The 15,329-nt window shown below is 43.4% G+C and overlaps 1 protein-coding gene across 1 annotated transcript in view; it reads right to left on the bottom strand.

Moving 5' to 3' along the window:
- Nucleotides 1-15,329, bottom strand: part of RGS6 (regulator of G protein signaling 6) — a 581,418-nt gene that overhangs the window by 54,958 nt on the left and 511,131 nt on the right. The window contains exons 13-14 of the mRNA XM_032624551.1: nt 14,064-14,174; nt 1,466-1,591 (exon numbers count right to left, since the gene is read on the bottom strand). Coding sequence (XP_032480442.1) covers nt 1,466-1,591; nt 14,064-14,174 — 237 coding nt within the window. The remainder of the gene's footprint in view (nt 1-1,465; nt 1,592-14,063; nt 14,175-15,329) is intronic.

The raw sequence follows: 15,329 nt of genomic DNA, 5'->3' as shown, positions 1-15,329 counted from the left end.
TTTACACTCATTTATATTCATTTAATGACTTAAGAGTTTCTTGTGTCTTTTCCTCAAGGACCTACAAAGTCGTTGCAGGCAAAGATCACGCATCTTGACTTTCTCGCATCCCTTAGCAGACTCTTGGGGGCTGGGTACAGGCTAGGTGTGTAATAAACATCATTTGATGGACGTACGGGACCGACATGGTCTCTAACTCTAAATAAATAACATGGATTTCGCACATTGACACTGGAGCAGACAGTCCTTTGCCCACAGCATATGCTCTTTTTTTTTTTTTACGGTACACTGGCCTCTCACCGCTGTGGCCTCTCCCATTGCGGAGCACAGGCTGCGGACGTGCAGGCTCAGCGGCCATGGCTCACGGCCCCAGCCGCTCCGCCGCATGTGGGATCTTCCCAGACCGGGGCACGAACCCGTGTCCCCTGCATCGGCAGGCGGACTCTCAACCACTGCGCCACCAGGGAAGCTCCGCATATGCTCTTTTTAAAGTAAAAAAATAAAAAATTTATAAAGCCACTCTTTGGAAAAATGCCATTGGAAGATGGGAATTAAACTTGTATATAAAAGAGAGCTTGGGGCCAAGAAAACACTGAGATTTCCATCTAATCCACTGAGAAGCCACCACTTGGCTAAGATCAGTAAGGGTCTTAGATAAGTCACATTTTCTATGTGTCTCTGTTTCGACATCTAATACAGTGAAAGCCTGTAAACCACATTACCAGATTTTTCACGACCAAGAGATCTGCCCCTTTTAATGTGCTCCCTTTCCTTCCACTTACAATGGGCCCCATGTTTTGAAAGTTTTCATTTTTTCTACTAAACAGTAACCGTAAGCACATTAGACGTTTCCCCTCATCTTGATTCGTCGTAGCCCAATAGAAACAATCAGATGTTCTCGTGGGCATCAAGTGACCAGAGTAACCGCTACACGAAGTTGCTAGAATTCCTCCCAAAAGGAAAAGCATGTTTTAATTAGCTTTTACAGTTATGTTTCCAGGTCTTGAATGATATTTACTTTGGCTTTCTGAAATTCTGAAATGAGCCCGCTGACCGCTCTTTCTTCTGGTTAGCCTGTCCAGTATTCAGGACCCCGGACTGGGAAGTTTTGAAGGGGATGGTCTCTGAACTGCCTTTCCACTGTGGATTTCCATGGTTTTATGGTTTTAGTTAATGGACAGCATCATTAAATCCATTTGACCATTGACTTATTATTGGAGACATGTTTCCAATAACTTGAAAACATGTCATCTGGACTTAAAGAACAACAAATGCTGGTATTGGTCAGTGCTAATCTGGTGATAACAAAGCTGCACATAAAGTTTGTTTTCTGTGTCAACCTCAGCCAGATTCACTGGAATTGGAATCTGAGCCATAACATCTGATTGACAAAGGGAGGTGGAAAGAGGGATGCAAATTTCTTCATATATACTCTGCACACAACTCAAACCTTGGAGAGATTTACCTGAGGTTTTCGGAACTGAATTCCGACTCCAGAAATCGTAGAAACTGGTCCCGCCCCACCTGGTCCTTCAATATCTCGTCGAAAGAGAAGCCCCATCTCTTTACTCGGTGCTGGCTGGGCTCTTTGCTTTGGGAGGGGGAACAAAGGTTTAAAAGGTGATCAATACCAGGCAAAAACCTGTGTCATATTCTCTTCAGCAACTCAAATTAATTTTGCTGCCACGGGCCAAAGGGAAATGTCTCATATTTAAGTGACAGATTCCATAAAACCTGCACAAATCCCAAATGCAGACTTTTGTACACCAGCACTAGCCAACAGTAAAAAGTCTCTTTAAAGAAGGTATTTGAAGGGGGCCACATTTAATTGAGGGTCACCAGGATGCCCGCCAAGTGGCTGCTCTACAGGAACTACAACAACCCCACTGACTCGGCTTCCCTGGGCCACTCCTGTCAGTTATAAGTCCAACTCTTAAGGCCATCATTTTTTTCACTTAAAAAAAAATAAAGAGGATGCCTCGTGAATCTGACCTTTCATCAAAGATGTAGCCCCCCCTCCTGCCCCTTCCTCAATCCACAGGGGAAAAACAGAGTACAGTTTAGATCCAAGAGATACACAGTCGGTCAGAAATGCATCCACTCATCCAGGATAAACCTTATTCAGTTGTTTACAAGCAGAATGCTGAATTCACTCACTGATTTAACCACCACCCGCACAGTGTTTATGACGGCCTAGGCGTTGTTCCCAGCACTTCACATCTGTTAATTCACCGAGTCCTTGAAACTACTCTGAAAAATGTACTAGTATTGTCCCCATTTTGCAGATTGGGAAACCGAGGCCTAGTGACAATTTGCCCAAAGACAAACTAGGAAGGGATGGAGTGGAGCCTCTAGGTCAGACAGTGTGGCTCCAGAGTGCAGCTCTTAGCTCTGCTGTGCTACCTCACATCCATGGGACCCTCTCCAAACCAAAGCATGGGGGAGAGGGGGGTGGGGAATTGGTCTTATTCATTTTGTGTTGGAAGATGAGAATATTTTCTTCAGCTTCTGTCCTTTCCATTTACAGTTCACTCGCTGTATTTATTCCTCTGACTCCTTCTAGCAGCAATAGGATGCTAGTTCACAAGCTACACACTGCCATCTCCCACTCACACGGTGGTCTGTGGACCAGCAGTGGAATCTCAGGCCCCACCTCAGACACGTGGAATTGGAATCCACAGCTTAACAAGATCCCGGGGTGATTTAAGTGCACATTAAACTCTGAGAAGCACTGGCCTAGCAAGATTTATTTCCCCTCGTTTTTTGATATTCATTGATAAACTGATGTTTAATTTATGTCCAAAAAGAAGAGGAGGTTTACAAGAATACAATTACTAAAACAAAACGATAACAAAAACCCAAAACTCTTAAATATAATAATAAGAACAAGTGAGGACAAGTCATGGTAGGGGATGATTATTATACCAGAAAATCTAGGCTAGGGAAACTGCGGCAAGTGAACAAAAAATTTTTTAGAGCTTCCTTGGAGCCAAGACAAAAAGAGATTTGAATGGATTACATAACTCTCAACATTTGAAAGAGCTAGCTTATGTTCGCCAGTAAAGACAACTTTTGCTCTGGTATTGAATTATAAGAGGAATTATCTCACAAGTCTTTACGTAAGAGGCGCTGAAACACAATAAATGATGTTTTCGATACTTTTCTTACAACAAAAAGTGCAGGAAACTTTTACATACAGCTACTTTCAACAAAAGGCAGAAGGATAATTTTAAATTCTAGGGTGTGGTGAAGTTATTTTTATGGAGAGCCAAATAATGAAGTACATAGTTTCATTGTCATCCGGCTTGATACAAGAAAATTATAGAAACTAGAGGAGAAAATAGCATAATATCCCATTCATTTTCAATGGTCTCACTCAGGCTTTTTGCAGGAGCTCAACAGTAGCCGTCTCTCCGCTCCCCACATCCAAATTTGGGTTATTCTCCCAATGCAGCTCTGTTGCCAAGGACAGAAGGTGGAGATAGAAAGTGTGTAGGTGTGGAATGAAAGCTAGCCACATTGGTCCGCAGAGGCTCCTGCCCACAGGGCTCAGAATCACTGCACAGTAGCGTCAAAAAATGATGCAAGGAAGGTACATTTCAGGTACATTTCATTGGCAAACGCCAGTGCTGTGAGCGCTGCTCTGTAGTGTAGGGTACGGTGATCACATCCAAGTATTCCCCCTCTTTTTAAAAATGGACACAAACTTTTTATTATCTCTAACAGACCTTAAGTGAATAAAATGATGTTTCTTTGTGTTATGGAGTTGACATATTCTCAATATTTATCTCAGGAAACTACACTTAGTAAAAAAGGGGAAGAGAGCACACGTGTGGAAAGGTTTGGAAAACAAATAGCTCTAGACCAGTGCTACCTGATAGAACTTTCTGCGATGATGGAAGGATTCCGTATCTGTGCTCCAACGTGGTAGCCACCACCCACATGTGGCTATTGAGTCCTTGAAATGTGGCTAGTATGACTGAGGAACTGAATTTTAAACTTTACTTAATTTTAAATAATTACAGCGTAAATTTAAGGGGCTACATGTGGCTAGTGGCTACTGTATTGGAAATCACAGTTCTGGAATGAAGTGATTCAAACCCATCTCTTCTATTTATGCACCGCTAGGTGTAATCATTACCTGCAGGATCTTCTAATTCTGGGGCTTGTCCTTGGGGCTTGGGGAGGCTCTTGCGAATCTCTAGGGATAGCTCAATAGGGTGACAGTGGAAGACTAAGCCTACCAGGTCAAACAATGGGGAATTCCATGAAAGATCTCTTCCAAAGTGCCAGGCTGGGCCTTCTGCAACGAGCCAAGAAGACAGATCCTGAATCCTCTCAAACTCAAGCCACAGAACCAGTCAAATTCAATAGCTTTCCAGGGCACAAAAAAATGCTGTTAATAGAGAAATCCCCCCTGGGGTTGAGGCTAGCAGCAAATATAGGACCCAGAGAGTTGCAGGAAAGCATCTCTTTCTGCCAGTGTCATGCTGTGACCTGGAATGGGCTCAGCTATCTGCTCTTTGCCACCAAAGTTGCAGGGCTCTGCAGGGATGGTGCTGGTGGCAGCTGCACCCCAATCAAAGGCTGTGCCCAGAGAGCCAGGTGTGGAAAGTTGCTTGGTCACTGCAGTGACTGCCTTATGGACACACACCTACCACTAGTGTCACCACTTTCTGGTACCCAAGCAGCGAGACCGCATTCATCCTGCCAGGTTCCTTGGTGGTGGCAGGAGTGGGATAAGGGCCATTTTGAGGGTAAGCCAGAAAGTATGGGGTGTCACAGTAGAGGTAGAATCGGAGGCCTAGGACAGAGGTCGGGACATCCAGAAAGCTGCAAGCTCAGCCTTCAGCAGAAACAAGGAGGTCTGGAGAAATAGGATACCCTGGTGTGGTAGTTTCCTAGGGTGGTCACAACGAAGTACCAACAAACTGGGTGGCTTAAAATAGAAATTTATTCTCTCACAGTTCTGGAGGCTAGAAATCTGAAATCAAGGTGTTAACTGGGCCGCTCTCTCTCTGAAGGCTCTAGGGGAGAATATGTTCCATGCCTTCCTCTTAGCTTCTGATGTTGCCAGCAATCCTTGGCATTCCTTGGCTTGCTCATACACTACTCCAATCTCTGCCTCCGTTATCACATGGTGTTCTCCCTCTGTATCTGGTTTTTCATTAGACATTTACTCTGTGTGTGCCTGTGTCTCTGTTTTCTCTTTTTATAAAGACACCAGTCATATGGGTTAAGAGCTTACTCTACCCGAGGATGACCATGTCATCTTAACTAACTGCATCTTTAATGGTCCTGTTTCAAATAAAGTCACATTCTGGGATTCTGAATTCTTAGGTGACATTATTCAAGCTAGTACATCTGGGTTCCTTCAATTATCCATTATTCACAATCCTATTTCTGTATCTGGACACTTCACATCTGCTCCTTTTCTTCTAGAACATCTGGTCATTGGGATCTATTCTATTAAAAGCTTCTTGGATACAACTTTTCTATATTTGTCTTTCTTGTATCACTTGGTTATTTCCAAGCATCATCCCTTTTAAGGTTTAAGATCAGATTTGAACATACTGCTACCGCGGAATGGTCTCTGCAGTTATAAAATAATTCTGAAAAGTAAAATATCTCTGAACATCCATCCCCAGGTGACCAGGTCAATAATTTTCCCTTGGCCCAACTCAAACCAATAATCCATGGAACTCACAGCTCCTTTATTTCCATCCATTGTGTAGGAAGGCTTCCTTATGACATATTTCTAATTATGGTTTTATACCATTGTCTCTCCAGGCTATCTTGTGAGTTCTCTGAGGGAAGAGATCACATATCATGTGTCTTTGTATTCATCATAGTGCTTTTCAGAGAGCAAGTATTTAACGCTAAGAGGAAATCAATAGGATGTGTATAGTGATGTGAATGACGTGCCCTTATACTGACAGTATTTTCTAATCACTAGCTGGACGCGTTTTTCTAACTCTAATTTCTCTTCTGTGTCCATTGAGCCTCACCAAATTCTGCCTCCCAGTGAGCGGCCCAAACCAATATATAGCAAAGACAGGGGGCTCTCCAAGGGAGTCTGTCATTCCAGTTGATCTCCCAACTAAAGAGCGTGGAGGAAATCTCCCAAACTGAGAACAAGAAAGCCAGATTCACAAGAAGCAGCTATCTATAAAAACACTCAGCTATCTTCAAAAGATATTTGAGTTATCAGAAAAACTGTGATACAAGGGATTGTTCCTTAAAGAGTAAATACCCATTGACCCCATCTCAGGACCAGGGCTGTTGAAGGAACAGTCGCAATTTTATTTAATGCCCCAAGAAAACCTGAGGGTCCTAAATAATTCAGTGGGGAGTGGTCCTATTATTTGTTGCTGTGTAACAAACCATCTTCAAACTCAGTGGCTTAAAACAACAATTTCTTCTTCTCTCTCAGTATCCCATGGGTTGACTGGGCTCAGCTGGGTGGTTCTCACTTGGGGTCTCTCAAGAGGTTGTGGTTGGATAGCAGCTGGGGTGGTGTCATCTGACGGCTGGACTGGGCTGGACATCCACAATGGCTCATCACACGGCAGATGATGCTGGGTTTTGGCCAGGAGCTCAGCTGAGGCTATCAACCTCACGGTCTCCCTAATGGTTTGGGTTTCTCACGGCTTGGCCAACAGGTTCTAAGAAGGAGTGTCTTAAAAGCAAATGTCTCAAATGACCAAGGGCTGCTTTATGACCATTTTCTCAGGATGTTACTTCTGCCACACTCTGTTGGTTAAATAAGGCACCAAGGCCAACCCAGATAAAAAGAGCAGGAGGTGTCCCGTCCTGATATAAGCAGCAGCCCAGGCATACAAAGAGAGAAGGCACCGATGGGGCCACATTCGGAGACTGACTGCCACAGCGAAGGAACGTGACTAATATCCTGGATGAACAGTTCTATTAAACTTGCTGGGCACGGGCAGCTCAGGGACGGTCTCTGCCTCTCAGCAGGTCAGGCTAGTTGGGAGTGGATGCCTTTGGCCAAGCAGGATGAGCTGGCTTCCTTGTAGCTCTTTGCTCACGCACCTCTGCCCAGCACAGAGAGAAAGCCAAACGTATATCATGGGGTGAGAGCAAATCATGAACCACAATCCTGCAGGCAATGCCAGGTTCTCGTTAGATCCACTATCTGGCTGATGGCATATTCAGGAAGACTTCCCAGAGACACTCTCCTGGTGGCGTTTAGACTACAGAGCTCTCTCCAACTGAGATATGGCAATTTGGGGCTTATTTTCCCTCAATGACGGGCCCTGGCAATCGCTACTTTCTTTATCCAACCTTGATTTCTCAGAATTTCCATTAGATAGACTTGAGGCGCATCCTTTAAAAGGGCAGCCTTGTATTACCCTCTGAACGTGCCCTTTCTCATTCTTGGATTTCTAGATCTAAAAGTTTGTCTGAGAAGGAGACAGGATTAAAGCACAATTTTCTATTATTTATGCTACGAGGTGCATCATTCGGCCAATTATTCTGTTAAACCCTGTCACCGTCTTCCACTGGGTTGTCTGAAACCTCGAGGCAGAGACATGCGCGTTCATCTCTGTGGAATCCAGACGTTTTCTGCGATGCCCTCCGCCCTGGACGTCGTAAAGAGTCTGTACCCATTTGCTCACGCCCAGCAGAAATCACAGCCCACCTCAGATGAACACGAAGTCCCAAGGGACTCCTGCTCTCTCCCGTGCTGCCTTGACTCTTCCACACACCTTCACCCATCTTCACCAAAAACCTCCTTCACACAGTGTTTGGGAGGGTAGAGCCTTTACTGACATTGGAGGGTCTTGAGAAGGGGGTACACATTGCCCCATCCAGCCGAAGGCAATTTAAAAGAATCACTGAGTCTACATCCCAAGCGACATTAACGTCCTTTGCCAAATGAGGAGGAAGCCTGAGGCCGGGAGGTAAGACAGCACGTTTATTCACCTCGCTACATTAGTATCTTGAGAGACCTTCTTGCTCAGAAGGCAGCACATAGGAGGTTCACAATACTATTTGTTGAATTAAACTGAAACTGAGAAAAAATAACCTTTGATTATTTTATCGGTCATGTTCAGCCTTTCTTTCACGGACAAAGGCTGTTTCATCTTTAGACTGAACCAGGATGTTGGCACTGATCCCCGACTCCGCGTCACCAAAGGCAGGTACCCAACCACCACCAGCATCTGACTGGGTGGGAATGTCCTACTGGGAGAAGAACTCGGGCCTCACAGCTTCTCTTCATTTTCACTTGTATCTAAATAACTTGACTCCGTTTGAAGGTAGACAGAACACTGCAGGTGTTAGGTCAGGTGTTATGATTAGAGTAGAAGCCTGAGCAGTAAGAACAGAGCCAGAGCCTAGTTGTGGGGGCAGCTCATCCCTTGGGGACCAAGCTGATAGGCTGGGATAAACCAACAGGCCAGATGACTGCCATTTTCCCAAGCTATCACATGTTTTATTGCTGACTTTCAAGAAAGAAGGAGGAAATCCTGGTGTCATCATGGTGGATGCACTTACCTCTCCTCCTTTCCCAAATACCAACGAAATGGCCAACAGAATGGTCATTTCTCCACCTATCCTCCATCCAACCTATACCTTTTGAGTACCTACTATGTGCCAGACAGGGGTCAAGGCACTAAAATAATTTTAAGTCTTATCTAGAAAGAGAACCAGGGGGCGGATGGGATATAGAGTGACTGGATGGATGGGGTGACCACTACAGATTGAGTGGTCATAGAAGACCTTTCTTCTTTTTTTACATATACATGCATCTATGCTTCTTCAAATTCTTTTTCCATTTAGGAGAAGACCTTTCTGAGGAAGGGACACCAATGCTGAGTGAGACTTGAATGAGAAGGGAAGTCAGCTGTGTGAGGGTCTGCGGAAGTGGTCCAGGAAGAGGAAACAGGCAAGAGCCTGGAGTTCCATGAAATACTAAAAAACAAGACAAAACATAGTGTGTAGAGGCAAAGAAATTTCCTACCAGCAGATGACAAACGTTGAGGAATTTCGTGAAGGTGTGAAGCAGTTGGACTCATGGAACTGGTGACAAAGCTGATTGAGAGCTGCCTATACTTCTAGTGGGGCCATCTGGGAATAAAGTAACTTAGTGTCCCCAGCATAAGTCTGGGAAAACCCCAAGCCCTGGGCAGCAGGACTGGAAGTAGAGGCGGTTGGTAGGCACTGAACAGGGGACACAGGGAATAAACTCAGAAATATGGGACACAGGCTCCCTGGGGCAGAGAGGGTCTCCTAAGTAAAGGGGGGATGTTTTCTGGCCAGCTTCTCATGTGGGCAGTAAAGCCAGAGGGTGGTGCCTCTGTAACCTAGGGGTGGTACCTCTGTAACCTAGGGGTGGTACAGCAAATATGGATGGGAAAAACATCTCAGCAAGGCAGGGAGACTTCTAAAGATGCTGAGGTTTTCCCCTACTTCTCATAGGTTTCTGCAGATCTATCTGGGTGTCCCTAAGATCCCTCAGCAGAAGGGAGAAAGGGTGGCCTTCTTGGGAAGCACCATGGAGAGGAAACTGAAGAACTTCAGAAAACCAATCAGGGCCTGAAACACAGCAGCACGCTTGGCTGCAGGGACGTTGGGCTAAGGAAAGTTGGGGCTCGACCACCCACGGACCCCCACAGCCACCCATCCCACTTCCAGAGAGGACCCAGTCTTTCAGTCTGTTCTTGGACCGTATGTCCAGAACCCAGAGGAGAACCCCGCCGATTTACCTGTGCCCTCCTCCCATTAATACACTCAGGTGAGGCCGTACAGCCATGTGACCAGAGGAGAGCCTGCCCCAGGTCAGGGGAACTCAGGAGCCATACCAGGGTTTCTCAACCTGTGCTGTGCCTCAGAATCACTCAGACGGCTTGCTAAAAATATAGGCACCCAGAACCACCCTGGGGCATCTGTATTTGAATGAGCACCTGCAGGTGATTCTGATGTACCCTGTGGTTTGAGAACCAGCCTCCCAAACAATTACTGAGGGAACCTCATCAGCTGCTGGTATAGTCCATCTGGACCAGGGCTGTACATTAGCATAAAAGGAAGAAACAAATGCCCCACTGCCAGAAATTCTGACTTAATTGACCTGGGGACGGGACTGGACATTGGTATTTTTTAAAATAAGCTCTCCAGGTGGTTCTAATGTATGGCAAAAGTTGAAAGCCAAGACCTTCATTTATGAAAACCAGCAGTACCCCAAATTTCTGGGTCTCTGAAAGGATTGATCTGCTCTGAACAGTGATTGGAGTAATGAGACAATGAACAGAAACAATGATTCTCTGATCGATGATACCCTGTGAAATAGACTAAGTGGTAGAAATAGAGGGAAGATATGAAAAAACTTCTGTATCCCATCCTCAGGGCGATTCAAGAGGATAAACATCACTAGAACAGAGCAGGCTACTAAGAACAAGTAGTCCAAGAAATATTACAGATTCTTGGAAATAAAAAGCACGGTTGTCAACCACTCTTCTCAACACTTCGTAGGAAAAGAAAAACCCATTAAAGTATGAAATCACAGAATGGACACCATTGACACTGGTGACTCTGAAGAGTAACTCAAGGAATTCTATCCTTGAATATAGAATAAAAAGACGAAGAGATGGAAAAATAGTAGAGAAAAGAGATAGGGCTGCTACACCCCACATGACCAGAATTCCTACAAAAGGATTTCCTGAAAAGAGAGGGTAGAATGGAGAAAAGTGTAGCAATAATTGAAAGAAAGAAAGGAAGGAAGGAAGAAGGAAGGAAGGAAGGAAGGAAGGAAGGAAGGAAGGAAGGGGACCCAAGTTAAAGAAAGATTTAAGTTCTTGGATCCGATCAAAGGGACTACCGAGGGCATGTCAGAAATATTAGAAAGAAGATATCCATCTACATACTATTTTCTTTTAATGTTGATTGAGAAATATGTCTCAAAGTGTTAGTTTCAAATATATCAGGTTGGGACTTCCCTGGTGGTGTGGTGGTTAAGAATCTGCCTGCCAATGCAGGGGACATGGGTTCGATTCCTGGTCCGGGAAGATCCCACATACTGCGGAGCAACTAAGCCCATGCGCCACAACTACTAAGCCTGTGCTCTAGAGTCCGCATGCCACAACTACTGACGCCTGTGTACCTAGAGCCTGTGCTCTGCCACAAGAGAAGCCACCGCAATGAGAAGCCCATGCACCGCAGTGAAGAGTAGCCCCCGCTCGCCACAACTAGAGAAAACCCACACGCAGCAACGAACACCCAACACAGCCAAAAATAATAAATTAAAAAAAGAAGTATATATATATATATATATATATATATATATATATATATATATATATCAGGTTAACAAAGCTCTGGGGAAGAACGGGATTTGGAGGAGGTAAAGAAAAACTTCTAGTTTTCATTTTTTATACTTCATTATTATTTGCTTGAAGCAATGACATTTTAAAATAAACCCCTTAAAAGTATGACTAGACTAGAAACTAGAGTAACAAAAACTAATACAAAACTTGATTAATAAAGCAAAAGTCAAGGAAGAGAAACAGAAACAAGAAGAAAAATTAGATTCAGAAAACATAAACTATCAGGAAAAAGATTAACTATATGATCCAAGTAAATGTGACTGCTTTCTATCCCAAAGTCTAAGGCAAAACATACCACTAGAAAAATGGGCAAAAAACACAAAAACAGGCAAGCCACAAAAGAAAAATGAGTATCTAGTAATCACGAGAAAAGATTCTCAAGTATGTTAACAAAGAAATAAAAGTAAAATGTTTTTATTTTCATCTGTCAGATTTGCAGAGATGAAAAAACTTGATAATGCTTGGGTTGGTAAGGATGTTGGGGAAATGGGCACTTTTAAGCTGAGGGCATGAAAAAAAGTTGTTATTGTTTTGCTCCAGGGAAATCTAGCCATATGAACTCAAATTAAAATATGCATACCATTCTTAGCAATTCCAACACTGGACATTTATCCTGAAGAAATCATTGGACTTGTGCATAAGGATGTTCCTTGTATCACTGTTTATGTTAACAACAACAAAAGGTTATAACGTAAATATTTTTTTTCCCAAACAGTGACAAACTTTATCTTGGGGGGTTCCCACATGGGATCCCAACCTCTTAAATAAAAAGGTGCATAGAAAAGAAGGGATTTAGAAACCTTTGTACAATACCTACATCCTGGGCCCCAGGGCGAGAAGGGGGCAATTGCTGGGTGGGCTGCAGGGGTGGAGGCAGGGCCCTTGCCACCTGTATGCCCACATCCACCCTGAGCATGAGGGTGAGGGAGAGATGCTCTGGGAGGGACAAGGGCGCTCCCAAGTTTGGAGCAAGATGGCTGCGGGTAAAGTGTTATGACCTGGGCATTAGTTAAATAAATTACACTACAATTATGTAAGTGGACATGATGTAACTATTAAAAAGCATAGGCGGATCTATACGTGTTTACCTGGAAAGATTGCCATGATATATTGTTAATTAAAAAATTACGGGACAATGTATATGTAAAGGACCTATTTATCCAAAAGAATATGATATTGTATATACAAATAGATCTAAAGGGATAGACAGTAAGTCAAAGGTTTTCACTCTTCCTTAGTTCATGGTGCTCTTAATGTCTCACTAAGTTTTTCATGGAACCCCTGGGCCAAAACAACAACAAAAACCTTAACAGTCTTTTTTTTTCCTTAAAAAGTCAAAGAGCGTAATATGTATCTATGTCCTAACAACTTAATAGCTATTTGAAATACATATAAATTGAAAGAAAAAATAATATGTTTACTTCATTCCTAATGACCGCGTGTGTGCTGTGGAGTACTGCACATCTTCTCAAACTTTGGAATCAGACTGGACCTGCCTCCTCATTTCCTAGTCCATGTTGATTTTTGTCCAGTACTTGCTTTTTGTCACAACAACTGCCCTGAAAACCCAGATGTGCAAAGATATGACATCACTGGAAGGAATGTAATGTGATCTAATGTTGAGAATGGTGAACGACCATAAGCTAATCGTCTACACAGTATCTGACATGGGTTGAACATCACTATGTTTCCCTCAAAGATTTAGAATGTCCCGTGGGAACCCTGTGAGTTCCCTGCAGCAGCCTAGAGTGCCCTGGTGCAGTTTGGGAATCATGGCATTAGACTATTAACAAAGGCTCCTTCTGGAAAATGAGATTGGGCTGGAGGGAGAAAGAGTTTGCTTTGTAATGCCCATCTGGACAGTTTGAACTTTTTATAAGAAGCGTCTATGACTTCTATTACTTCTTATAAGGTTTTCCATTTTAAGAAAAGAAGCCAGAACAAGAGCAAGAATGAAAGTGAATGAGAGAGAGATAAAGAAATGAAGAACAAATAAAGAGTTGTCTCACTGAGGGGCAGAGGGTACAAAGGCACACCACACTGGGTTTCCTTCTGTAATCGTGAACGTGGTCTAAGTCTCCCTGGGCTTCGGTTCCTCAGCTACTAAGTAAACACACTAGTTTCTCTCATCGATAAGGAGCTATGGGATGGAACCATTGCTGCCCGCTATTCCAGAAGAGCAGAGTGATGAAAACCACAGCTCTGGAGCCCTCTGCCTGGGTTCTAATCCTAACTCTGCCACCTACTTGCTGTGTGACCTTGAGCAAGTTCACTAACTCCTCTGTGCTTTAGTTCCCCATCTCTTCAATTGTGAGATTATAATGTTTACCTCTTGTGGGGATTCAGTGGAAGACACTTACTGTGTGGCCAGCCCAGAGTAAGGGCTAGCTATTATTGTTGCTGCTGCTGATGTATAAAAGCTAAACTGACCCACAGATTCTTGCCCTCCAGCAATCGGAACTAGGAAATGTGAAGGACTGTCCCAGTTATCATAACATCTACAGGGTCATAGAGAGGTCAGAGGGAAGCCACAAAGGATCCATGTACAAAGCTATTAGGAGGTAGAAACCATGGGTAAGGAATCCAGTTGGGTGGTTACTTGAGGGGTGTCTGTTCTATTGATAAAAAGAGTCAAATTAAGATAGGGTGTAACATAATTTCACGATCTCATGCATGGCCCCCCGCACTCCCAAACATTAAAACATTTTTTTTTTTTACCTCATCTCTATGTCCCATAAAGCAATATCGTCACTGATCCAGGGATTGGACGGCTCAGCTGGCGTGACCAAAGGGTCATATTCCACATACTGTTCTGCGTAAGCAATTAAGCTGCAGGAGGGAAGCAGAGCCAAGAATGCCACTGATTTCCTCTAAAAACGTGTATTCTGCTTTACACAAACATTATATCAGTCTTCATACAATTCCAAGTTAAAGGGGAAAAAATTTACCTTCACTGCCACTTCCAACAAATCCAACTGTTTTCATTTGCCCTTGCTCCCTTCTCATGATGAACATACTGTTTTTGCATTATTGCAGTCATAGTATACATGTGCATTTTATATCTTTTTCCCACTTAACTCTTTCGCTGAACCTTGGTGCATCCTCCCCTGGTTATGCTAGCTTTACTGATACACTGGTCCAAGCCTGCCTATGTCTCGTCCTCCCACACGGACTACAGATCTCAAGGCATCTGGGGCACACAAAGGATGCTACAGTTTTTCTAGGCTGCCAGTGCATCATTCTCAACTGGAGGACTTCTTTATTGTAAAGACTTTAAAATCCTGGCAGCCCAAAAGAGTTAACATATTATAAACATTTTTCCAAAAAGCAACTTAGTTTTTCTAGTTAAACAGCCACAGAATTTAAATAGCCACATAATCTTTTTAAACAAAATTTCAATTTTATCAAGATGCATGTCGATAGTTAAAATAAAATAGTACTAAATGATTTCTTTTACAAAAAAGCAATAGCAATGTTTTCTCCTATCCCTTCTCACAGAGGCACTAACTTTCAGTCCTTATTTCTTTTAGCATGTACCTGTATATTTCTAAATTATATGTTTTTATAGCTGCTCTTGATTATCAATTTTAGACAAGGATTAACTTTCTACTCACCAGTCCCCCCCACTCACTCCATCATTTCCTCCCATGATCCGCCAAATATAACACTTTTTGTTAAATCAACAGTCAGTGTCCACATTATTCAACTGGGTAAAGATTGTCTGCTGTTGAGCTAAGTAGCACATTACCTTTTCCAAGTGTTCTAACAAATCTGTAAAACATCTAGCAATAATGTTTCACATCTTAAACACATCAGATAATCAAGCAGGGTTGTCTCCCTGTCTCCTGGAGGCCCTCTCCCCAAAGTCTGGAGTCCTCTTGCTCGAAGCTGGACTGTTTGCTCTATAGGCTTGATGCAAAACCATCATCCTGGGCCTTCCTTCACGTCTATGTTAGAGCGCCAGTTTCCTGGATTCCACGTCTG

This window comes from Phocoena sinus, chromosome 2, assembly GCF_008692025.1.
Source record: "Phocoena sinus isolate mPhoSin1 chromosome 2, mPhoSin1.pri, whole genome shotgun sequence".
In the NCBI taxonomy this organism is placed as follows: domain Eukaryota; kingdom Metazoa; phylum Chordata; class Mammalia; order Artiodactyla; family Phocoenidae; genus Phocoena; species Phocoena sinus.
This window is presented reverse-complemented; position numbering and strand designations above follow the sequence as displayed.